This window comes from Megalops cyprinoides, chromosome 12 (genome assembly GCF_013368585.1).
Source record: "Megalops cyprinoides isolate fMegCyp1 chromosome 12, fMegCyp1.pri, whole genome shotgun sequence".
Lineage (NCBI taxonomy): Eukaryota > Metazoa > Chordata > Actinopteri > Elopiformes > Megalopidae > Megalops > Megalops cyprinoides.
This window is the reverse complement of record NC_050594.1, coordinates 5,574,475-5,601,888: the sequence shown is the minus strand read 5'-3', so window position 1 is coordinate 5,601,888 and position 27,414 is coordinate 5,574,475. Positions and strand designations below refer to the sequence as shown.

The window sequence follows — 27,414 nt, the reverse complement described above, 5'->3', positions numbered from 1 at the left end:
CTTCCATGACAATCACCTTTTTTTTCCCTCCCTGGCGTTTGTGTTTGGAGAAGCCATCTCTCGCGGCTCTTCTGGAGTAGGAGCAGGGCTTTCTGGAGTAGGCGTTATATTAAAACTTGAACCGACTGATTTAAGGATAGCATGTCATCAGTGCCTTTATGAGGTGTCGACTACATCTTAAGTGTCCTAGTCATCAGGGTTTAGGCCGGGACTGATAATAGCTTGACCGGCGGGGCCGCCTTGCGCGTCCTTGTTCAGGGAGGTCTGATGGCAGACCTCGCAAACGCCTGTAATGAAATTCAAATACCACAAGGAGATTTGCAGAATGGGTGAGAGGTAGGCATTTCTCTCACTAAGGCTGCATGAATACATCTGAACCCTAATAAACTACTTTAGGTTAATGTTAAATTCTAAAAGGCGTGATGAGCCGGTTTTATTTATTTGTATTCCCCTAAATCTCGGCAATACTCTTGAACACAATGGAAGCAGGGGTATTATCGCCCTCTTTCATCAGTAAAGTGGCGGTCCACAAACTATCAGTAATGTATTCCATATTGATTGATAGCCCTGTGGTACTCGGCAACACCATTATTATCATGCAAAGATTCCAAACTGCCCACAATAAAATCATTGTGCTCTGATTTCAGCTGTCCTTTCGCAGCTGCCATAATACCATAGCTGATGTATATTTATTTCATATTAGTTTATATTCAGCAGTAATTTTCTTCTGAGCTTTGTTTCTGACATTAAAAAAGTAATATACATGGAGGAAAAAAAACCCATAATCGCTGATGTTGTTTGCAATTGTGGCTTTCAGGAAGACATTGATCATTTTGTTGCAAGAGTTCTGATACGTAATTGGAGGCTATTTGGAATGTATTCTAACTGTGCCCTAGCACTGCTGAGGAGCAGAAACCAACACTTCATTAAATTTACAGAAGACAGTCAACAGAAGAAATTCAGCTTGTTTCTCTCATTTTTCACTCTTCTTTTTTGGTAACTTCCACAGGTTTTACTTATGTACATTGTATTCATTCAAAACAAGCTTTAAAAATATTGGAGAAATAAATTTAAGTTCTTCTCATTATAATATAATATAATATAATATAATATAATATAATATAATATAATATAATATAATATAATATAAAACACCCACAATATGTGTGCTATGCCTCAGTGTTAATATTAATGCCATGGGTGGCCTTGGAATTTGCAAGAAGGTTCCCATGACAGAAAATATCCATGTAATATCATGTAATTAATAGCGCCTTAATGCAATAATAGCACTGGACTACCCATGTACTAATTGAGCTGAATGTGTACCATACTTCTAATTTTCCAAAAGTCAGTGAAAACGTACGTTCAGTGCAACTACCTCAATTGCGAATCTTTTTTATCTTCTCTCTCTGTGGGCCGTCCTTCGTGAAGTTTTAACGTCAGGTTTAGCTCATATTAATTGAGGCCTTACGAAATCATACCATTATCATATGAGAATTTATGTACTATTTGATGTTCTACCGACGTAGTGTCATGTCAGTCAATTCGTATGCCATCCTCAAAAGGCGGTTGGTGATGTCATTCACCTGCATCCCCAATAGTCCTTTACGAGTGTTTGGTTTTGTTATTGTTATTGTTATTTTTTGTGCCGAAATGGTGGCAACGTGTGTAATAAATTTACAAGCGCATTGTTATACCTGATGAACCTACAGTGATTGACTTAATAAATTCTTGGCATTTATAATAATTTGACGATAAATTCAGTTTCCATTGCAGTTTATCACCTGAAAACACCGTGACCACATCCATGTTTATATGTTTTTGTATATAATTTGGCGGCAAGAAAATAAATAATGACAAAAACGTTCTGCAAGTGAATTAAAATGGCAGGGGTACGGGGTGGGAAGTGCGTGTCAACAGTATCGCTGCTGCTGCCCTGAGTGAGAACTTACTTATTTTTGTACACTATCCTGTGACACGGCGAACTTGATTTTTTGTATTGGGGCTAATGTGTGTGTTTGATTGCCTCTGTTGAACGGCGCACACCGAAATTGAGCGAGGTTACACATTGATTAACGACGGAGCGAAAGTGCTAGTCAGGGAGGATGCGCGTCACTGTGTACAGAGCCTTTGTGTACATAATCAATGCTTTGGGTGGGTCGACAAATCTCTGCAAAAAGGTATCGTGTCAACGCTCTATTTGAGGTGTTAGGATGCCTTAATATCCGCGCGCTATGAGATCGCACTATTATTATCATTATTATTATTATTTTATTATTTATGTGGTTGTTGATTATAATCATTACATATATCTACATATATTTTATCATAGTATTTAAATTTCTACATTTATTACAGCAGCTTTCATCACAAGTTACACTTTGTATCCATATATGCATGAGAGTCTTCTACATTATGGAACACTGGAAAACTTGAGGATAGATAATCTGTGCTTAACGTAAATAGATTCATTAGTCACCATATTTTTATTTATGACCATAAAATTCTGGAGGAAAAAAAAATGATCTGCAGTGGATAATGCAACGAGACCAAAATGAATCGTTCTAACTTTAGTTGTCAACTTACATCAGTGTATCTTGTGTAAACGGGGAATATCTCACATAAATAACATTCCACATCTGTTCTCTCTGCCTTCAGTCTTCTTAGTTACCAAACGATTTATTAGTAACATCCTTCTCCGGGGCCAGTCGTGAACGATAAGATTCAACCGAAAGCCCCTATTTTACTCAGTGCGGGCTGAAGGGCTGTCTGACAGTTTACTTTTACTATAAGCACCACGAATGAAAATAAAGCACACCTAGATAACGATTTGTATCAAAAGAACACACACATACACACACACACACACACGCACAAAAAGGATTTTGGCCATCAGAAAAAAAATGAATACGAAAGTTGCGTCGAATCAGCTAAAAGCACTATCGAGAGGAGTCTTGTTTGCACTTATGACCAATTTATTGCCCACGAACATATGGCCAATATTTTGTCTCACGTCATAGCTGGGGAAAACAAACACCATGCAATGTTAGCGGGAGAGAGGGAGCAGAGCCACTTCGGCAGCTATGCAAACGCACTTGGACAATATCAGAAGAGGAGCTCTTGCTTACTGGGTATATAAAGCACATCAGGCTTATCTCTGCGCGCACTCCTGACTTCCATTTGGAGATATTTCATTAACTCCAAGCTGTCTTAACGCTGGCTACACCACTCACCCCCTTTCATCAGTCACCAGGTGAGCACGATATATGCCTTTATTATTTAACCCCTTAAGACGCGATGTACTGTGAGATTTCCGCGAGGAGAGCGCGTGGTTATATTTTTTTCACGGAGAACCACCGCGGCGTTGAAGCGTTGACTGAGACCTTCAACGGTCATTTTGTTGATGCAATTCATTCCGGCTTGTCGGATCTGACTACGGGTTGTGACATGTTTGTCACGGGTGTTGATGTTCTGACATTTATTTCCATACTTAGATTTTCAGGAGGCTTCACCGCTTCCGTGTTGAGTGTAATGTTGACTAGAGGCGATCGGTTTCTCTCAGATATTTGCATCTATGTAACTTTTATATAAATTATCAATAATAATCAACCAGAAGCGCGAAGAAAACACGTAAGCTATTTTTAAAATAGATAAAAAGCCATCCGGCGACAATTTCACCCAGGTACGCATGTCATTTATGAGATGAAAAATACAAAATGAGCATGAATACAAAAAAGAATACTGAATTTAAGTTTTACCACCGGACGATAAAGGGAAACAACCACTGTTAATGCTTCAGCATTCACTTCAGATTTAGCCAAAGTGTTTTCGTAGGAGCATATATGACGGAAGTATCTCTTTTTACATATAGATTAAATACCTGTTTAATATGTGGTGCCTATTGTACTGTACTCTAACATCACAGAAACAATTAAAACCGAATGAAGTGCTTTCCACTTTCTGCATGTTAAACGTTGACCCGGTAGCGCGTTTGCGTGGGTGTGCTTTTATGTCTTTTAAACAATAAAAGGAAATGAGTGAGATAGACAGACATATTTGGGCACACTTCAGAACAGGACCTGGCGCGCTGATCAGACTGGACCTCGACTGCCTCAGTGCAGATTTTTCCCCCATAGTTCTTCTGTTCCGAAAGACCAGCAGCAGTTTGAGTATCTTTAAACAAATAATTCCAAGCTCCGGGCCAAAGCTTTTAAATGTGGAAGAAAGTAAGAAACGCCCGGGTTGATACAAAGTCCATCTTTGTAAAGAATGATGTTATTCGGGTTTGTTTGAATTTATTCTCTCAGCTTTAATTCGTGACTCGGTTTCCTGTTTGTTTCTTTCTTTCAGAGACTTGGTCAGTTCGGTTCATTTTGCGCTCGCTTGTGTATAGTTTCCGTGTGCCATCATTTGATGCATGTTCCTATATATACGCAATCTTTTGTGCGCGTGATGAGATTTTCCCTCGACAATACGCCGCTATGTCAGTAGAGTTCGCTAGAGTATTACAAATGTTTTAAGAGTGCAACTGTGACACCAGCTGCCATCTCCCAGCACACTGCATTCATTCTCCACGGAGGAGACTCCTTGTCGGACGCTATGGTGTCTATATATCTGTGAAGCAGAAACTGGATGTTTTTTTTATTTCTTATTTTTATACCAAAGTAATTCAAATTATTTTGGGAGATATCCCTTTTAATTATTAGGGATGAATGAAATGAATGTATGCATAAAAATTGCATAGTGGATTATTATATAATTAATTTCAAGCAAGTCGCACTTATCAATGGTCCCTTAGTCTCTGTGTGATATAACATTGTGAGTGATTAAAAATAATAAGCCATTTAGCAATTTGTTTCAGAAAATCGGATAAAGGGCTGTAACGCCAAGTTTAACACACTGCTGCATGAAATTCACCGTTACAAATAAACTGGTTGTTTAACAAATAAAGGCAGATCCTCAGGGCACAGGCACCGCGGTAATCGTATTGTGACATGTTTAATCATTAAAGGAAAGGGAACGAATAAAGGATGGCGTTCGCCCCCGAGCGAAATACGGTTAGATTTCTGGAATCAAACCGCTGCAAATGATTTGTGCCGCGGGTGACCCCCTCGGGCGACCAGTAAGTCCCATAAATGAGATGAACATACTTTTACCTGCATATTATGTATAAGCTTACAATCACGAAAAATCCTTTTTCAGTCAGTTCATGCTTTTTATCACGAGCACCTCGAGGAAAAAGAGGTTACCTCTATCAAAGCCCAACTGCTAGCCCGAGGCATCCGAACACACTGAAATTCAGCGATTAAAGAGGAGAATGTTCAATGTTATTATAAAATCCTTCCCTGGCATTCTTATTAAATGGGATTATTGCCTTATTTAATCAAGTGAGTAAAAGACCATTCTTCATTCAGGGAGATGTGGGTATTATCGTCATGCTCGCATGACGTTTTTCATTATTAAAAACAAATTAATTAAAAACTTGTGTTAAACCTCTTATTATGTAAGACTTGCTCTTATTTCTGTTTTCTCCTGCGCTGTACTGAACCATTTCCGAGACGTCAGAGTTATTGAACAGCAAACAGTAATGATCCACTTGCACCAACGCATATTTAGTATTCTACAATATACGGGCTGTGTCATTTAAAAAAAAACGTTTCAAAATCACGGCGCTTCTGAACGTGCCCCACACAACCACGTGAATGTGTAGGTGTGCTTCGGTTTCATTTTCATAATACCGATGTGACAATTAGTCATCCCCCCATGTGAATTTGGACTGCTCAAGTCATTTACTCCTGAAAGTGTATCCGAGCCGTCAGCAATTGATAAAATTAACCGTGAGATACAGACAATGTAGGCTTCAATCGCTCTCACTAGAGCGTTGAAGCACAGTGTCCGCAGTTCGGATGTTCTGGACCAATGCAGCGGTTCGCCCAGCTCAAGCAGACACCTCATTCATTTGGAGTTGTTTCTTGGGTGTGCTGTGATCTTTACAGAGTGACATGATTTCCCACAGATCGTCCATCTTACTCCATCTCCTGTGATCAGGTCTAAAACCAGGAAGCGCCACTACAGAACAAGTGCTAAACTTGCATTAAGTGTTAAACATGGGATTATCCATTTTAAGCGCAGACAAAAAGGAAATAACCCTGCTCTTGTTCTCATTATTATTATTATTATTATTATTATTATTATTATTATTATTATTATTATGATTATTATTTGTTGTAGTAGTAGTAGTTGCAGCAGCTGCTGCATGTTTATTATTAAGTTTATTTTTGATATTCCTGCTGCGCTGCAGCTCAGTGGATTTGCCTCGTGAAAACCAGTCGCAGAAATGGTAAATTACAACTAAATTTAACACGGGGATTACGTCTCCCTGCTACACTGCAGTGCTGTGGTTATTTCAGTGTCACGTTGGTGCTCGAGTAATAGCCAGAGTTCTTTCGTAGAACTCCAGAATAAATACCGCCCCCCTACCCCCTAATCCTCAACCCCACTCGGTCCCCGTTATTTTCCACAGTGTTTATAAGTCGCAAATGCTTAGACGTGCTCCGAATGCCGCTTGACCGAAGTCTTTCACGTCGAATATCGTCTGTTACTTTGGACTGCATTCTTTTCTCCGCTCTCTATTTCGTCCCTCGACTTTTTTTAGCGTGTTATTTTTGAATTTGCTCAAAATGGAGTTTCTAAAGAGGCAGTTCTGCAACTGCGTCGCCAGAAGAATTCGATTTCCCGCTGCCGGTGCGAAAAGGCAAACGGCCTATTTGAGCTACCTGTGAAAGTAAACAGGTAAACACAAGGAGAGGGCTCTTCAACTGAAGTACAGCCACTTAGCCTGTGCACGTTTACCTCTTCTTCCCAAACCCCTCAGTTCAATTGTTCAAATATATCCCCAATAACTGCACACAGACCGCAGGCTATACTCACGCGGTCGCACCGTCGTCAATACCAGCAGGTCTCCCCTTTCTCGCAGCTGTATACTCGTTAAGCTTAATATTTGACATGTAGTTAGTAGGCCTATTGTTTCAGAATCGGTCACAGATGTTTTTATAAATAAATAAAATAACCCACGCACACAAAATACACTTGAGTGAACGTACTGTGTTTTTACGCATGGTCAAAGCTGTGTAAAACCAATGTGTGTGTGTGTGTATATGTATGTATGTATGTATGTATGTATGTATGTATATATATATATATATATACCTTTTTCTCGTCGCTCATATATTTCAGAATATATTCCTCCTTAAGTGTCCCTAAATATCGGTATTTGAAGCAGTGCTTGGTAGAAGGTCAGGCGGTAACCCTGCCACATTGGTGTCACAGTGCGACTGTGCTTACTCGCCGTTGAGTTCAATGGACCCATTGTCAACGCGGGTTACTCTGCTGCGTGATTAATTCCACGGCAGAACTCTCAGCCCAGACTAGTAAAATATTTACCTCTCAGGTGTCTGTTAGCAGTTGTTCAGTTAGGTTCGTCGACGGTAAAAAAAGGTATGTATATATATATATATATAAATATATATGACAGTTTGTAATAGTAATCATTTTTAAGCGTCAACCGTATTTAAACATACACTTCTTGGTTTGAGTTTTTTGTTTTTATTTTTGGTACGTCTTTGGCATTGTTAGCGCATTCTGAAATAGTCACACCTCTTAGGAATATAACCGACGTCGATGTGCATTTTTTTGGCCCTGGGTCGTGTTTATTCTTGTGAAGAGTTAATGTTTCGCCCTTTTAGGAAAGCAGTAGATTTGTTTAGAGAGAGCCATTTCAAACACTGGAAAAGACAATTTGACACAAATTTCATCTTTTCAGTAAAAGTGTTTTGTGTGTGTGTGTGTGTGTGTTTGCTTGGGCGTGCGCGCGCGCATGCGAGCGGGCGAGCGAGCGGGACTGAAGATGAAGGACTTTCCTTAATATTGTGGAAGGATTCAGAAATGAATGAAGAGATAGTCCATTGAAAGCAGTTGAATGCCATGACAACTAGGAACAACCTCAGATTTATTCCAAACAGTTAGAACACATTGTACAGGGGCGTCAATCATCTATTATTTCGCCCCTGAAATAAATGCAAAAACTGAGCCGGGACAAAGGCTTCCAACAGGAGCCGGACATTTGTCTACATTTCCCCCATTGTCCGCAGCTTAGCGATCGGTTTGTATTTGTGTTTGCCCGGGTCCGACCACCCAGGATGCGCAGAGGACTGGCTAAAAACGTGCAACATTGTCACCCACATCACATACTAGATACGACGCAAAGAGAAAAAGAGTGAGAGAGGAAAAAAATCCAAGAAAGGGAAATAAACTGATCAACAATAATACATCGCTTTCTGACTAGCCCGAAGGCAGTGAAAAACGTATAAAAGAACGGCAAATGGACAAAAATCAAACATTGCAAGCTCCGAAGTTTAATAGAGGTATTCTTTTATTCTTTGAAGGATAACGTTCAAGAAAAATAAAGAAATTGAACAATAACGCCACGAATGTCCCTGAGGTCCTGATTTGAGAAAGGCTGTTTACTACTGAACAGCTGACGAAATAAAATTAAATTAGCAAAAAAAGTCATTACATTTTAAAATAGTTGCATTATTTCAATTCTTGAACAATTATTACTAATTATTCGCGGTCCATTTATTGCATTCATACATTCATGCAATATAAGGGCGGCTACTATATAGCCGTTCGACCTCTCCAAAAAGAAAAGTTTTCAACAAGAAAAATTATTTGCATAATTTAAAAATTATTATTATTATTATTATTATTATTATTATTATTATTATTGATGTTGTTGTTAGTGGTCTATGTAAATACCTAGATTTCCTGTTTATTTTCCTAAACTGGTGTTAACGGATTGTTGCACAAATTGATTTATTTGTATATCCGATCCTAAGTCGGAGCTTATAGCTCACAGTCCGCAATAGGAGAGGAACAACGAGTCTAAAATAATTTCTTGATAAGGCACTTGGGGTTCTTTCGAAACAAACAAAAGTCGATGACTCCGTGTTTAATGTCTGGCCCTTGTCCTTAAGCCTCAGCCAAAATATTGACCTAAAAGGTTTACATAAATTGGTCTCTTGCCATTTTAAACAACAGCATTTCGTTTAGACTAGAAACTATTATTGAAATAAGCAGAGTTTAAAACGGGCGTTCAGACCACAGTTTAGCCCCCCAACTGCCAACAAGCAATTTTCCAGCTTATTGCTTTAATATTTCTGCATACGAGGAGAATATTAACGCAAACCCTTTTCAGGCGCAATTTGTTAAAACGCGCTTTCAAGTATGCGGAGTATAAAGCTACTTGGAGGTCCTTTGTATGTAAATAGGGTATAAAAAAGGCCCTCCCCATCTTAGTAATTAATTGACACGTTATACCACTCATCATGTTCTGAAGCACCAATGGTAGAGGCTCGGATCTCCCCAAAACCCACAATTTCACATCTGCAAACACTGTCTTCATCCACTTGACTCCGAAGACCCGCCCACACGTGGCCAACCTTTTGCGTTTTTAATGCTTTTTCACTGCAGGTTCATGTGCTGAGACCAACCTTATATGGACTGATCAGACCGGTAATGGCTTATTTCCCCCCTGCACCCGGCAGTAGCGCAGCGTCCACGAGCCTGATACAGTACTTCAGACACTTTCGCATTCTTCCTGGACTTACAGAACTGATTCCTTCGCTACTTTACTAACCTATGGTTATCAGCCGCACTTCACGATTTGCTTTAACGCTAGTTAAACCTCAGACGGTATTAACTGATCTCTTTTTTCCCCCCCACCTCCGTCTTGTTTTGTGTGTTTTCGACACAGCGGATTGCCAAACTGGTGCAGCAACTTTCCTGCATAAATTTCCACAGAACATGTCGTTGACCAACACAAAGACGGGCTTTTCTGTAAAGGACATTTTGGACCTCCCTGACACAAATGATGAAGAAGGATCTATCACAGGAGCGGAGGAAGATACGGAGGGATCGGAGACGACAAAAACGACTGGAGTTTTGGTGCAAAGTCCCTTAGAAAATGTTCAAAACCTGCCTTTAAAGAACCCGTTTTACGATAATAGTGATAATCCTTACACAAGATGGCTTGCCACTACGGACAGCATTCAATATTCATGTAAGTACCGTTTAAGTATCCTAGATTATTTTCTTATTAATCTCCCGATGGTCTCGAAATGGTTTCTTCTCTTTATCTGCAAATAACTGGACGCCCAATGCATTTTACCTTTTGTCATTATTGCAGGAATGTTAAAGGATAGTTCTATTGTATCTGTAAGAAGGCAAGATCGGTAGGTGGCTAAATAATACTGACTACTTATCTGCATTCGTTGTGGTGCGCAGTTCCGTAAGAATAGCCGTCTACATCTGCGGAAAATGTAGATTTTCATGCACAAAAATGTCGAATGTGTTTGACCTTCCCGGTCGATTAGATGTCTGAAACGCATCGCTTAACGTTGCTTCGCACTGTCAGAAATGAACATCGAAAATAATAACGCGCATAAAATGGCAATAAATGCGAATTATTCGATTAAAATACTATTTACACAACTAGATTTATTGGCTACACGTATAATTTATACTCAGTTGTGTAATTTGCATTTGTGGGCTATGTTATTTTATTTACATTTTATATCTGTGAGTAATTTGCAGACATCGGTATCACTGTGAATCATTTTCTTAAAGACGGTACATTAATACCGTGTCGTAGGAGGAATGATAAAGCTGTCGCGTGAAAACAAATTGTTATATGTTCAGGGTTTGCATATCCTTGGGGGTTTGCAGCGGCGTTAAACCATGGTTAGATTCGACCGCATAAAATGAATGTAGATATGCAAATACACAAATGTTTACTCTGAAAATGTATCTGTTTCCCCACGCAGTGCATGGTCTGTCGGCTAATTCCCAACAAGACTCCTCCGCCAAATCCCCAGAACCTTCCGCCGACGAATCGCAAGACAATGACAAGGAAACTTCAAGCAACGGCAGTGACTCCGGTAAGAAGAGAAAAAGGAGAGTTTTGTTTTCCAAGGCGCAGACGTACGAGCTCGAGCGTCGATTTAGGCAACAGAGATACCTCTCGGCGCCCGAGAGGGAACACCTTGCTAGCTTGATCCGCCTAACGCCGACCCAAGTGAAAATCTGGTTCCAGAACCACCGGTACAAAATGAAGAGAGCCCGCGCCGAGAAAGGTATGGAAGTGACACATCTCCCCTCTCCTCGGCGGGTGGCAGTACCTGTCTTAGTCAGGGATGGCAAGCCATGCCATACTCTTAAAGCTCAGGACTTGGCGGCTACTTTTCAGGCTGGAATTCCATTCTCGGCATATAGCGCCCAGTCTCTACAGCATATGCAATACAATGCGCAGTACACGGCCGCCACTACGCCACAGTTCCCCACAGCACATCACTTGGTGCAAACGCAACAGTGGACTTGGTGAACAACTAGAGACTTGTGGGAGCTGCCGTTTTAAAGACCATAATAGGGAGTAAAAAAGAAAAACAACAATAAAGACTTTTAAAGCATTTTGCAGCTTGACCCATATCTACCATTTTATTTGGGACTGATATGTGCGCCATGTTTACACGTTTTCGTCATGAAAACCGGGTCCAGCCTCTCCCTAGAACTAAGAATGTCAATGCTCTTGTGAAATTTTGTATAGTATGTTTGTGTGTTGTAGAAATATTTTTTTTATTAATATTATTTTTTGTTTGTTTTTTTTCGTTGTTTTTGTCACTCGTGTAATAAGCACGTACAGAAAACCACTTTAAAATTATAGAGATTTTTATTTCCTGTTCCTTTTTACATTGAACCTAAAATATTTATGGCCATGAATAAAACCCTGGCAACTATTAGCTTATTTTATTATTTTGTTTATGATCTTTGTAAATATTTTTGTGGTAACTGTTTGCGATGCAGATCACTTTTCAGGGCGGTTAGTTGGATGCAAAATATTCCCCGACTGAAAAAAAACAAGCTGGTGAAAGAACTGTCAAGACTGTCGGTATAGATCCCTTATAATTATGTGAATAGCAGTTTAAGCGCGCGCTGATGGGGGAATTCCCGGTTTTTATAAGAATTTTAATAAAATGCTGTGTTTCAGAAATCACGTTTTGGTTGCGTGTCTTAACTGCGTCTTATTATAAATATGTCTACAGCGCGAAAGAGCGCCTTCGTCGGCTGTTATGTGCTTACTATTATTATAAGAACAATAACAAAAAAAAGAAACAAATTCGTTTTTGCTTGCTATTCGGAGTGAAATTTGAATAAGTTGAAAGCTGTTATATAATATATATTAGTATGGCGCAGTGACTGGCTTTTCCGACGCGCTTAGGATGGTCACTTCAAATCGAAATAAATCCGTTATCGTTTCTTATTTTAACTATTTGGATACTTCAGAGCTAAGAAGGATAAAGTCACTCGTGAAATGGGGGTAAAAAATCCACTCACTTAATACAAGAGTGCTTCTCCAACTGAGGGGCTTCACACTCCACGGGTATTCCAAAAGCTCAGCCTTTCAAGAACGCGAGGCGCTCAACAATTCCGGTGTTTAAGAGACCCATTTAAAAAAAAGTTTAATTCATTGCTGGGCGTTATTGCGTCGTTGTTTTTGCCCTTCCGATTTCTTTCCGAATGCGAGGGTTATGTAATCGACCACAGACTTCGGAAATGATTGCGAGGCAATAAGAAACAAACAGAAAAACGATTCAACACATCGTGTGCATGTTTCTTTTTAAGCACACACGTATATATATTCTATATACTGTATACATATATACACTGATCGAAACTTTTTTTGAGCAACCCAGCAGTTTCTTATGTTAATGGAATAATATCTGTAAACACATCCCAAAAAGGAAACAAATAACAAATGGCAACGCTGGGTTTCCCTTGAGATTTGCACGTATTGGCGTATTATCAGATTTAAATCAATATCTAGAGTAAATAATTATTATCCTCCGTGAAAACTTAACTGAACTGTGTTTGTCCCGGCAGAGAAGTCTTAGTGTAACAGATGTCACCTGTCATTCTCGCTATCACTGAGCAAACTGCTAAATTGACACGCATTGCTAATTATTTACAGAATTCTATTTCTAGGGGCCTGTGCTTTTTTGGTCATTGTAGTAAAACAATTCATTTTGTACATGCAAGGGACGTGAACTATAGACGCTGTTAAAACGCTGACAATCGATACATATTTAATTTCAAATTTTACTTATTGCGAATGTTTTTTTTTTGCCTTGTTTCTTTCTTCTACCAAAAATATGTACTAAAAAATCCCTGAATTCCCCCTGTCCGTTTTTCCCGTTTCAATTTGCATGTCAACATATAGTCCTTAAACCTAACCCTGGATCTCCCGTTCGGTGAATTTAAAATACAACTTTTCTGTAGTTATCGACCTAGTCTTAATCCGCATTATATTGAGTAATACCATATATAACAAACAGTGTTTGTGTTGTGAACGAAAACGACAAAGGCTGAGAAAACGCGTGTATTACCAGCTAGCCTACAGGGTTCGCAATCGGAAATTGGAATTAACATTTTATTCGAAAAAAGGTTCGTTTCAAGGCAGAATTTTTAAACTGCTAAACAATCTTCCAATATATCTGAATTTAGACAATTGTGACATCGGCCATGCCACCCACTTTGCGGGCATAACAGATGTATAAAATGTAAGCGTTAAACATCTGGACGATTCAACCGAACCCAAAAGAGAAATCGAGAGCTTAAGTTCGATTTCATTGCGTTTAGGCACGTTTTCCTTTCTCCTTGCTGCGGGTGATTCTGACGCGCGAAACGGACGAATTGCCGCATCAGTAGTGGCACCGTTCAAATTCCACTCAAGTCAATAAAAATCTGTTGATTCCTTCATGGGGGCCCTAACCCCGCCGCCATCATATTTAACACTCTGACGGAACCGTTTTGTGTAGTCTATTGCTACACAATATACAGTGCACAGCATAATAAACACACAAAGGCCAGGGGCTGGTAGTCGTGGATGTTAGAGGCGTGCATATTAACGAGACGCGAAGTGGGAGTGCCGAGAGAGAGAGACAGAGAGGGAGAGAGAGGGGAGACAGAGACTGTCACACTTTCTTGGTGCTATTCAGTTCTTTTATCTGGGGCAGTGCATCTCCGAGTCAGGGGGGAAAGAGGTATCCTTGGGTTTTGTCGTGCTTGTCAGTTGCTGCCATTGTGATCGTTGTTGTACACGTTTTATTCCATATGGACAGCTGGGCTCTGGGAAAGAGAAAAGGATCCCTCACAAAACGCAAATTGTGCCCAGCTTTCAAACACGGCATTGTTGTCTCTCGCTCTCAGAAAAAAAAAACGAATTAAAAATTCACGCTATATATATTCTGGAAAAAAATAAAACCCATTCACTGATAACAGGGAGTCCTTCTTCCTTGATATAGCTATGCTAATAACAGTTGTTCCATTTTTTTCTTACTCTCTCTCGCTCTTCTTTCCACGCTGAAAGAGAAAGATTGTTGTCTCTTCTCGAACGGCTGCGTCCACTGTGCCGCTATGTTATATGAACTATTTTAGAACGGGTCATTTCATGCTGTCTTGCTTCCTGTTTTAACTGTCTTGGTAATTCGTGGTTTACAAAATGTGTGCCAAATAGTAAGTATTATAAAAATATAAATAATGTAAATAATACCTACGAGTTTTGTTTAAAATAATTTAACCCTAGTGTCTCCAGCGTTCCGAAAACATTGGTTTTATTGTGTTAATGGTGTGTTTTTCGATCTGATGAAAGATAAACGTATATTGGCTTCAGTTAGACGACACTCATAGTCATTGATCTTTTAAGAACTTTTTAGTGTGTATGTGTTTATTTTTCTTCGCCCATCACGGTGTTTGATTGACGAAATTATTGACATTGCAACGCACAGGCCTAAAAAGCCAAGCATGCGACATATTTTAACGTCCGCAAAAACAATAATTTCCGAGGCGTAAACTGTCAGTCCGACAGGCTGATGCGCGTCTAATATGTAGACCTATGTGCATGTCAGACCTTATGTCAACAACAGTAATCACACCATGTAATTCATACAACCGAAAAGTTGTGGCCGAATTACGACTTCGTCACGCTTTTTAGTCGCCTTTCAGATTTTTTAGTGTTTATTCGTCACAGCAAATTTATTTCTTAAATTAGGGATTCTTGCCGCGGGATTATAGCTGCTTGAATAATCTCGATTTGTTGACTCATAACCTCTTCAGATTAATTTCCATTTTATCTGAGCCCATGTTCTTATATTGTGTTTAAATTGAACGAAATGTTTCATTTTAAGTCGAGTCTGTATTAGCACGTTTGTTGGAAATGTCGTTTTTATGTACACTACTGCGCCTAGAAAATAGACTGTACAACAAAATCGGTGCTACCAATCCTATTTTTGAAAGAAAAGAAAGTATTTTTGGTGAATCGTATTAAGCACATGATAATTTACAGCCCTTTCTCATTACGCTACTTTATTATGATATGTGATGAGGGGGCCATGGAGGGAACGCGTGAATATTACTGCGGAGAAGAAATGTCAGCCTAGACGTTTTAAGATTCGACACAACTCCTGCAGTCGCGCGTCGTTGTTTATCTGAAATTGGTTTCTGTTGCAAAATGTGTTTGAGAAAAAAAAGAGGCAAAACAAACAGCTTATAGAGTATTCGAGCACGCCCTGAGTGGGTAATTGTATGGCACGCCTTAAAATAGAATATTTCAGGAAATATGCACTCATGACTCCATGGAGCTTCGCAGTGGTGACCCTCTGAACCTCTATATAAATCATTCCTTATCATGTATATCTCCAAATAAACGAGGATCTCTGAGCTATAATAAGCAGGGCTTTCATTTAAAGGAAGCAATCTAGTTTTTATTGCCTTATATAAGATCCAGATTAGATTCGCCTACCTCTTTGGCACAGATATTAGAGTGCAAGACTTAAGCGAAATGAGAAGGAAATCATGTCTCTTTGCGCTTCTCTGCCACAAGATGGCGGCAGAGGTCTTCTAATGGGATTCGCACTTCAGATATGTGTCTGTCCTCAAGATGAATGGTTTTATCTATTGATGCACTTTTACTAATACAGAAAGTTACCATTTGTATGTGATACGTTTTATTGAGCATAATCCATCTATTTACCTCATTTAGTTATATTTACCTTTAACACTAGATTTGTTTCATGGGCAAAGCATTTTATATTATTGCACTGTAACAGCCTGTAGTACCTAACCGGACATACCACAATGTAAGCCTGATTTAACGCACAAGGATTATGATTTTTAATCATCGTTAGTGTAATTATTTAGATTCTACACAAATATAACCAAAACGAAGAGAGTGATCTTTAAAATAATCGTGCAATACATTCTGTAAAACCAATTAAACTGAAGCACACAGACACATACTGCGGTGCACCGCAAGGGAAAAGGTCGCGGACGAAAACGGGAAAACGGTCAGTCAGATCCGCAGAGGGGCGCAATTGGCCAACGCAAGAGCTGGAGTGAAACCGAATCCATGGCACGCGAAGGACATGCCCGTCATAAGTTTTATTTATTGAACTGAATTAAAAGAATAACTAATGACACGCCTTAATAGGCTACGAACAGTATAGTGTTCCCGACTGTTGGATAAATCACCTGTCACTACATACAGGAACATGTGTCGGTCTTTATTGGCTAAGCCATTTAGCATTTCTAACAATTATTATTCATCCAACCTTATAAAGGGCGAGTGCTATTAGTTATGTTATGCCTTGCAGAGTTTGGAGCTCAGTTACACATTTGTATTTTTGTAAAGGAACTGGTGTAAAGGAGACTACATACGCAAGTGTTTTACGTCTGGAGACATTGCAATTTTTACGAATTTATTTCAAAAATCTGTGACCGAAGGCCATAGTAACGGTATTAACCTATTATTATTATTATTATTATTATTATTGTTGTTGTTGTTGTTAATCCTAGTAGGCATACTTTATAGTAAAATATACGCCATATATTGCAAATATCGCTCAGATATAAACAGTAACAAGTTATATCGGAAGTACTATCACAATTAAGCATGCTATGGTAAAGAAAGTAAGGACAAGAAAATTGGGTATGGAAATGTTGACGTTTTCAAAGTTTGTAGGAGGCTATGGCCACTGTTCCACTCTTGATAGGTAGGCTCAAGACGAGGAAATTGGACGCTAATAAACGAGATGGCGCCCTAGTAACACGAATGGAAGCACCCTGGGCGAGGAGGCCCTATACGAGGAGACAGGAACGTTGCTAAAGCACGTGTTTATCAATATGTCTACCCTAGGTTGTTTTTATTGTAATCACTCTCGCTATATATCTCGATATAGTTTCAACGAGCTATTTATTCAACCCAGAGGACCTTGATTTACATCATCCATTTGTTATGCGTTTGAAGCTTGTGGCAACAAGCCAGTGAAGTTGCTGTTGTAAATAGAACTCTGATTTACGGTCGCTTTCATCTGATCGTGTCAAGCACAGACCGAATTGATGCATAGAAAGAGAAGCGCATTGTGTATAGAAAGGGAATAGACAGGCCTATTTTTTCGAGTGAGAGACCGCCGGTAAAGGTTGAAACCCCTCATGCGATGATTGCTGCTTACAGGAACCGTAATGTCAAGATATCATCCGATCTTGAAATAGCGTACTCACCTTCAGAGGAAATGCACCTCCAATGTAACCATTTTACACAACTACTACTCACCGCATGGCTTCTCACTGCAGAAACCCATCACAGAGAGAAGCCGCCACAGCCGCCATCACAGAGAGAAAAGAGAAGCCGTAGCATATATAGATAAATAGACAGATTAGCGTCATGTTTAATTAATCCAAGTATATTTGCGTTTTTATTTATTATTTTTTTTTTTGTATAACAATGCATATTTTTGATATTTATATATAAAAACGCTAATTCATTGCATAGCTTATTTCTGAGTGTCCGCGTGCTGGGGTGGTTGTGACTGTTGCAAAAAAAAAAAAAAACATTATATCACCTCATTACCTGTAGAGGTGGTTGAGCACAGGTGAGGGTGTAAACCTAACCTGTTGCATGTCAAGCCTGGTCAAAATCAAAAGAAAAGAACATGGAAAAACAACATTTCTTCCATATCAAGAAAAACAGTGCCTTCCTGTCACCCTCAAAAAGTTTCTCAGTTTAATCTTTTAGGGGCATGTTGAAAATCCAAAGAAATCCTCACAATAATAGTTAACAGTAAATTGCTTCCATTTGTATACTGAAGAATTCATGAGAGCAAACCGTGAGAGGAATAACTGTGACTATTTCGCTGTGACTATTTGTTCTCTTATACCTGCACATGCAGGCAAGAGTGCTGTTTCGGGCTTGCTTAACTCCCTGGGTGTTCTACACTCACAAAAACAGTCACTCAGAGGTGTTCACCGTGACTCTCGGTGCGTGTGAAGCTGCTGTCCCCTCCATGCGCTGCCCATTCTGAGCTTTGCATCATGTTGTCTGTATCAGATTAAATCAAATTACACTCCTGCTTGGCTACTTAATGCGACTAAAGCTAACTTCATTTTGCTGATTATCACCTGTCATCGACATTGTCAGTCAAGAAGCGACCTTCTGTGGTGGGCAGTCTACTGTCATCACTGGGAGCAAAACAAGCTGTACATATGTGACACCTGCCTTGCACCAGCTTGGTGCTGTTAACGTCTTTTGGGAGGCTCAGCTGTGGTCTTCTTGTGGAGTCCAGACAAGCATGTTACCAATTGCTAGTATCTAAGCTTGAGATGCCAGACATCACCCCAGCACATTCCGCAAATGCTTGGTAGGGCACAATTCTGGTTACGTTGTCACCTTCGTGGCAAGATTTTGTTACACAGGCAGCGTGACAGGGTTCGCCGTGTCCCTCCTCAACGCTGTCATGTTGGGACGAGCTTGCGTATGATGTCCCAGGACTTCATTAGCATAGCAGCGTGCTAACAGGTTGCCATCACCACAAGTGGGGCCCCCATAGAAACTAGACACTCCTCTCCAGACAGTCACACTTGGATCTAACCAGCAGTTGGCCCACATTGGTCTGCAGGGGAGCGACAATTAGCGCGTTGCTGTGGGCGTCCCCGCCACTCTCGCCGACACCCCTGGGGGTTGTGGGCGCGAAACGATGACTCATGGCTAAAGAGGACTTTGCTCGATTGCTGGCGAGTCCACGCCAGGTGTCGCTGACGCTGTGTCCTTGTCCCGTCGATGAACGTCGGTGAGCACTTGACCCCTGCGTGGTCAACCAGTCTCAAACAAGGACCGCTTAGCTGTGTCTTGACAAGTAAATATTGACGTGTGTGTTGTTGAGGCCAGTACCGGGCAGTGGGTGGACTGTAGTGGGTAAGCAGCAGGGTTTGGAGCCCAAAGGTTGCCAGTTTGATTCCCTGGTGGGGCACTGCCATTGTACTTTTGGGCAAGATATTTAACCCGAATCACTTGAATAAATGTCTAGCTGTGTAAATGAGTTAAGTTATGCAAACTGCCCTGGATAAGAGTGTCCGCAAAGCAAAAATGTCATGCGATTGCTCACGCAATAGCAGCAGTAGTGGCTAAAGGATGATATAGACGGGCTCCGATAATGTTTTTTATTTCTTGTGTCCATTTATTAACTGACTCTGCTGGCCTGTGACATTTTACCTGGAATTGCTGGCTCTCAGCGATCGACAGTGCACTTGGATGCACCTCTCTTGGACATACCTGTGGCATGAAGGCATTATTAGGAGGACCTGTTGGCTGCTTTCATTGTATATTTCTGTCTTGACTTTTGACAACTGAGGCAATGCTGATTTGCTTATGCAAGTCAGCCACATGAGTATATCAGTCAGTTATGAATGATCAGTCAGTCACACTTTTAAAAAATAATACCCCACATCTGCATGCTTTATTCTCCCAAAAAACATGTGTGCATAAGTTGATGTTTTTAGCTGTTCTGTATGGGTGGAGAGATAAACAATGCTATTAAACAGCAGTAAATGTGTGACAGCTGAATATAACAGACATAAACAATAACTTTGCAATAAATACATTTACATGTACAGTATAAATCACGTGTACACAAAATCACGTGTTTCACAAAAAAATGACAATACATCTACAAACTATTGTGCAGTTATTTTCTGTAGGTGATCATGCAAACACATTTAAATCAGCATTCAGTTCACCTCCTAAAATGTACTGTGGAGCTCATAATGTTGATAGGTGACAGGAAGAGTAATGACATGGAAATTCCAGGTGACGGCTATTTGTTTTTATTTCTCAATATCGGAAGCCATGCCTAAAAGACAGCGACAGAGCTGAGCTGGAAAGCAGCAGGGGTCGGATGAAGACAACAATATTTACACTGAAGGGGGGAGATGTGGAGGTGCCCATACAAACACACACACACACACACACACACACACACACACACACACACACAGAATAACTCATTGTTCTTTTGAGGAACTCATGTTTTAAGTGTGTCCCAGCTAGCAACAGTAGACACATTTGAAGAACATAAAATATGTCTTTATTTGATTATTTGCAAAATGTAGAGTTTAAAGTTAGACATGATATTTTAGTATGATGTTTCTTGCACTGTGAATATTTCTCTTACAGACATAAATGCTGTTAATAATATATATGTGCATTTTGTTTTGTTTTTCCAGTTTGTTTTTAAGGTTTTTTTTAGTAGCATTTGTTCAATGTCATTTTTACATACATTCCTTCCATCATCAATGCACAGATTTTACAGTTGATTCTAAATCTTTATGTTTTGCCTGCCATTTCATGGGCAGTTTCACATTTCACATGGATTCAACAGTTCACACAGGCAGATGTGACTTAAAATAGGAGTCATTGAGCACATACCCCCCCCCCCCCAGCCTTTGCATCCCTAATCAGTACAGCGTTTTGGATACGATCCCAAATTTTCCTCTCGTTTTGTATCAGGCAGATGGGCACACAGAGCCACTGTTCAGTCATGACTGCATTGGATGGCTAGATTGGAGCTGCCCAGGAGCATGCTCAGTGGAGTCCAATACCATCATGCAGTCAGAGAGTGGCTCCCGAGGAACATGGCAGTATGTCAGCTGTTGAAGCTCGGGTATAAAAGCATGGAGGCTCGCCTGTCCGAACATGGTGGGGGGTGGGGGGTGTCCAAAACCAAAGGTGCACGCTCCACCTCCTCTATCTTCCTCTCTCCTCCCCAGCATCTTGCACAATCAAACAGTTTGTAAAGGTGTTACACTTTTTATCAGCAATGGAAGCAGTGTACATGTTTGTTCTTCTGAGGCTTAAATCACCACCAACAGGATCCCTCTGCGGAAAGCAGCACCCTCACCGAACAGCTGGGAGGCTTTGCCTCGGCATCCATACAGGAGGTTCCGCTCAGAACCAGGGTCCCGGGCTGAGCCATGTCCCTGTGTGGAGCTATCGTGTGTCATTGGCAGCTCAATGATTTGAACCAATCAGCACATGTTGCTATGACGTACAGCGTCTCTTTGGTTGGTTCAAATCAAAAGCACAAGGGTGCTCACCACTGTACCACCATCATCCACATGCCGCAATAAATACGCTTCTGTGGCTACATGATGAAACTCATCCGTTCAGCCATACATCAGGTGCTAAGCTTCAGCAACATGCATTACAGAGTTATTACATTCACTGATACACTGTGCTTTTAGCAGTGTATGGCATATTCCTGTTATTGCAGTCTATTTAGTCTAGTCTAGTTATTGCAAGTATAGTATATTTCAGCTATTACAGCCTCTGCTGCATATTTTAGTTATTAAACTCGCTATTGCATATTTTATTTATTACATTCACTTATGTCTTATTCAGATACAGTTCATAGATAGAATTCTCTATTATCTGTCTTAGTTATTATATTTAGTGTTACACATTTCAGTTGTTAAATTATATATTACTTTTAAAATGTTTGTGATTTTGCCCTGCAGTGAAGAAGTAAGTGAAACAATTGCTGTTAAAAACAACTGGTAAGATTCTACTTGTGTATCAAAAATGTGGCCTATTTTCAAATCACAACGTCAGTTTTAAAGTATTTACAGAACTTCCTATTAGTAAACTTTATAATGAATCAGATTCCATGTTTCTTTGCATTTGCATTTTAATTTTCACCTTTTTTTTCCCCCGCTTTCAGTGATCAGCATTATACATTAGGCTTGTCTCCACTTGCAGTGGGAATCACACCACTAGTCCCAAAGTGCACTAGGTAGCAGACACCATCTGGAGGATAGATGAATCTCTGTGGCCTCATTTGAGAAACTCATAGTTGCCCAAATAAATTGCAGGGTGCTGACAGCAGCATGACCAGGGAACCCTGGCCACCATACCCACCTCTACCACAGTGGAGTGAAGCCAGCGCACTCTGTCCCTATGGGCTCCCGGTGACAGTCGGCAGATGACACAGCTGTACTTAGATCTGGGCTGTGTGGCTCATCTTGTGCTTGCAACTTTTACTGTCTGAGCCACTCGGCTCCCCCACCCCATTTTTTTCAGCTAGAGTTTTTCTCAAACAGTTATTGTAAGTATCTGTCATACTTACATATGTTCCCTCAGGGATTCATGCTGTTCCCATCCAATGGCATTTTTCATGGAGTTCCTGCCTCTGGCTCCTTGTTGCCCTGCGAACACAAGCATTTGTACCACTGAATTTGGCCTTTTTGCTCTACTCCAGGAGGGTATTGTTGCATCAAACTCTGTGTTTTCAAGTGTAAAGTTCTGAGGTCTCCTAGGAGAGGCCATTGGTATCATTCTGCCTTGGTCACAAAGCCCTCTTGGCGTTAGTCTATTTTACCTGCTGTGTACCCCACCTACTACAAGCAACCAATTCAACCAAACTGCTTATATCTGTTGACAACCACACACTTAACTGAGGTAAGTGTGCACAGACCTCGCTGGTTTACAGGGAGGAGCATTGCCCACCTTGTGCAATGGGAATCTACCGTGGGATGAATGAATGGGTAAATTATCCACAGCTTGGCATTTGTCCATACATTATCTCAGGTTAGAGCATAACTGTCATCAGACTTGTTCTCAGACCAGACAGCTGGTAAGTGAGGCTACCACACCAGCCACCAGCTAGACTGCTGGACTTGCTGCTGCTCATATTGTGGTAACTACCATATTGGATCATGCAGCTACCAGACTACTAGGGAACTTCTCATGGTTAGAATACACTGAAGGCAGCACGCAATCAACAGGTTGTTGCTGGTATTGCAGAACCAAAGCAGTGAAAGGCAGTGGTAACAGCACAAGTGAGAATTTGAAGCAGGCTCACTCATCCTGCCTACAGCATTAACTGTTACAGTCGTTTCTGCTTTTGTTCTTGAATGAAATGAATCAATGAAAAAATATCCAGCAACCTAGTCAAAAAGTAAAAAAGTAAAAAAAAAAAATTCCTTTCTTGCCAACCAGGATAAATGAACATTGGCAGCCATTGTTATTTCACAAAACTGAGAAGTGTAAAATTATGTAGTTAGCAACCTCAATCAGCTAGAACAGCTGGTACAGCCTTGGACAGATGGATCTGTGACATTAATTCAATATGTGATTCATATAGCTGGCTAACCTGTGATAGCACTAATTTCTTTCAAAGTTTTTTTTTTCAGATCAGGGAAAATGTTCACTTTTGCATCATGCAACTTCGGAGTCCACTGGAAGTCCCGGGTTTTTCTGAAAAAGGGAAGTGGTCAACTGAGAGCTCTCCACATCCTGTAGCCTCGAGACTGTGGTGGCAGCAAAAAACAAAAGCACTGAGCTCTCCCCACCTCTCTGTCACCTTTGGAAACGACTGACTTTTGTCACTCTGTCACCTCCATGTTGCCTTGGTGACTCACTGCTGTCCGTATCACCGCTTGTCATCTCTAGGTATCCATTCTCCTTGGTTGTGGCGCATTACTTTTAGACTGATATTGTTCGTGACATGGTTCGTGACGTAGCTGTTTTCTGTCAATCATGACTTCCCTTAACTCTACTTTCCATCCAGGCTGGGCACTAACAGAAAATACAGAGTGGTGCAACTGCAATCCACGGGGGTCCTCAAAAGTCATATCTTTCAAAAACCCGTAATAAATACTATGTAGACATCGGGATGTAAAGAGACAACTGGGGGTGCACTGAGGACCATCTGGGGGTGCTTAGGCACGGCCAGATAACATCATTGTTTTGTGGTCACTCCCAGTATTCTTTTTACTTACTCCTGCCTTGGTTATTTTGTTGTTGTTATCTGCTTGTGTTTTTTTTTTAGTTTCTGTCTCACCTTACTCTGCTCTCCATACTATGCTTTTCCTGTAGCTATGGCAACCATGCTACTACTGCCCCACCCTAATCATTCCAACTGGCAAGGTGCCATACCTTACATTACATTACTGTCGTTTAGAAGACGCTCCCATCCAGAGCGGCTTACATAGGTTTATACAGCTGGATATTTACTGAGGCAGTTGTGGGTTAATTACCTTGCCCAAGGGTACACCAGTAGTGCCACAGTGGGGGATCAAAAAAACTACCATTTGGTTACCAGCCCAGCTCCTTATCACTGAGCCACAATGCTGCCTGTTCAGATTGTAGGCCAGGCATGATGATAGCCACTCCTGTATGTGACATATACTCCTTATACGTACATACATACATACATACATACATACATACATACATGCATTTACTCCAAAATGGATGCATGTATCTGATGCACTGTTGTGAAGTGTCCTCCACTAGACCTCAACCTCTCTAATGTATACTTTCATGTTCTTTTATGCTCTAATGGAATGGAAGTTGCTCTGGGTAAGAGTGTCTGCTAAATGCGTGTAATGTAATGTTCTGTTGCCTACAGCAGGTCTAAAAACCTCATCCTGATACCCAGGCGTAATTCAAGATGATTACAATTCCTGTCTTTCCATGTACCTGCTCCCACATTATTTGAAAATAATGAATACCATAAATGCAAGTTATTTGTCTGTAAATGCATTTTGACTAAACTGTTGATATTACTAACGATAAAGTTTTCCAGAGGCAGGAGAAATTGTTCGGTGCTTGCATTAACTCCGCCGGAGTCGTGGAAGTGAAGAAGGTTCGGAGGGCGGCACGGTCAAAACCAAAGGTTTGCATCCGCGCTATTGATCTCTTCAAAGTGAGCCATGGAAATGAAAACCAGATTCTCAGGGATGCTTTGCAAGCTCTCCCCTTCGCATCTCTTTCATCGCAGAAAATGAACATGCCATTGGTCGCGCAAGGCTACCATCAAAGAGCGGGTCTGTCCTGTTCCCGCGCACGGCGTTCTTGGGGCTGTTCCGCGGGCTTTGTGACTCGGCGACCTCAATCTCAGCCGCTCTTGAGGACGCGTCTATTCCGAGACTTGGCCCCCGTCTCGTTAACCATGACACGGCGTCACAATGCAGCGATTCAGCCTTCCAAGCCCAGTGTTGATTCTATGCTCACTTAGTCTCCTGGCATTTCTTTACGAGTCTGAGGCGACCGCGGTCCCCTCTGAGGGGCTGTTTATCCCGGAGCCGGCATTCCGCGGAACCTGCAGTCCAAGGATACACCTGACCGCCCTCGCGTGCTTTCTCAAGAGTTCTTCACCGAATCTGCACAGAGGCTGACCGGACACAACATCGGCGTTTACCATTGCTGCTCCATTCAGTCCTTTTCGGAACACTGCACACAAAAACACCCCTCAGACAGAACAGAATGTTCCTGCAATAAAACGTGGATCATTGTAAATATTTATCTTATAGCAGGAATGATGTTCCTGTTCTGATTATGTTATTAAACAGTTTATGAACGTGAGAAAACTGTTCTTATGTGATTATTTTAACTAAGTTTCATTATTATTATTTTCGTTTGAGGACAACATATCTTGAGTTAAAGACAAGGAAAAAAAAACTTCTAAATGTAAAGGTACATTAAATAGAAATGTCTGTTTTATTGAATACAAGGCTCTTTTTGTGTAAGTGGATGTTTCTAAGTGCAGGAATGTATTTATATAAACCCAAGTGTATTTTTTATATTGTAATGAACTTGTATGCATAGTTAATTAGACATCAACAATACATAATTAACATCCATAATTAATTGTTTGATGTCATTTAATAGTTTTATTTTCCCATGAAAACAGGGGATCTACGATACAGCTTACAACATGGATGGCATTTTACTCTAACAATTTATCATTTTCAAGGCTCCACTCAACTTAAGTTTCATTCTGTAATGAAGAGTACAAAGCTGTTCAGTCACTGAGGCAGAGAGCCAGGGAATATTCTGAGATTTCCCTTTTGTGTGTCTTACTCATCAACACAGTTTCAATTTTTTTTTTTTCAATTTTATTTGTATAGCGCTTTTTACAACACAAGTTGTCACAAAAGCTTTACATTGATCCCAGGCCTGAGACCCCCCGAGAGCAAGCCCAAGGCAACGGTGGCAAGGAAAAACTCCCCAATTAACAGGAAGAAACCTTGAGCAGAATCCAGCTCAGAAGGGGAGCCCATCTGCTTCTGGCCAGCACTGGGCAGATAGAATTAGAGAGAGTCTTAAAGTTGTACAATGTACTTTAAGACTTTTGAGTTTGATAGACAGCAGTAATTAACGACATAGACATAATTATAAAATCTATCCTATAATGTCCGGTTCTTGGCACGCAGTTGGCTTGACGGGCAGGGCAGCGAGGTAGTAGGACTGGAAATCAGGGTGTGACAGTTGAAGACTCCTACTCACATGGGGATACAGTTTTACACACCATGACATATTATTAATAGTAACTCAATTGTTTATTGAATGCTGTTTATTGATGATGATTGTAATTATTGATAATGACGTGGATGATGAAAATGACGATAATGATGATTGCTGTGAATAATAATTGTAATAAATATATACGGAAATAAATCAACCTTTAATGTCATTTGCTTGCAAGCAGACACCCTTATCAAAAATGAAATTATATCCACTTACAGAGTAGAACACGCACTGAAGCAACTGTGATTAGTAAACTTACAGCAACATTCTGGTTCCAAGTCAAAGTTCACAGTTACTGTGTCCTTTTCACCCTCACACCATTGCAATCCATGTCACTGACATAAGACTTGGATAATTTTTTATCATGCTCCAGCTTAAACAGTCGCAAGAGGTCACATGACATGTTTATGCACTGGCACTTGTTTCATTTTGTGAATGACATCAATCCTATCCAAATGAAGAGCTGTACTACATTACACTTGCTGAAGGAACTCCTATCCAGAGTGACTTACACAGCCTGCATTTTTACATGTTATCACTTTATCCAGCTGAATATTTGCAGTTCAGGTTATGCACAAAGAATACAACAGCTGTGTCCCACCTGGGAACTGAACCAGCAACCACTGGGTTACTGTTCCTTACCACTGCACAGCATTGTTGCC

The 27,414-nt window shown here is 40.5% G+C and overlaps 1 protein-coding gene across 2 annotated transcripts; it reads left to right on the top strand.

The window, feature by feature from the left end:
- The first annotated feature begins 3,176 nt into the window (after nt 1–3,176).
- nkx2.2a (NK2 homeobox 2a) lies at nt 3,177–11,574 on the top strand. 2 transcript variants are annotated; one of them, XM_036543039.1, is made up of 3 exons: nt 3,177–3,253; nt 9,815–10,120; nt 10,884–11,574. In XM_036543039.1, the coding sequence occupies exons 2-3, from the start codon at nt 9,865–9,867 to the stop codon at nt 11,438–11,440; spliced, it is 813 nt and encodes a 270-aa protein (XP_036398932.1). In that variant the 5' UTR covers nt 3,177–3,253; nt 9,815–9,864; the 3' UTR covers nt 11,441–11,574. The 2 variants fall into 2 exon arrangements, with proteins under 2 accessions (XP_036398932.1, XP_036398931.1); XM_036543038.1 differs by lacking the exon at nt 3,177–3,253 and having other exon boundaries at nt 9,577–10,120.
- Nucleotides 11,575–27,414: the final 15,840 nt, after the last annotated feature.

Excerpts from the sequence above, each read along its gene's own strand:
- nkx2.2a (XM_036543038.1), top strand. The coding sequence starts at position 9,700 with ATGGTTATCAGCCGCACTTCACGATTTGCTTTAACGCTAGTTAAACCT. Across the intron at positions 10,121-10,883 it reads GGACAGCATTCAATATTCAT|TGCATGGTCTGTCGGCTAAT; the intron begins GTAAGTACCGTT and ends TTCCCCACGCAG.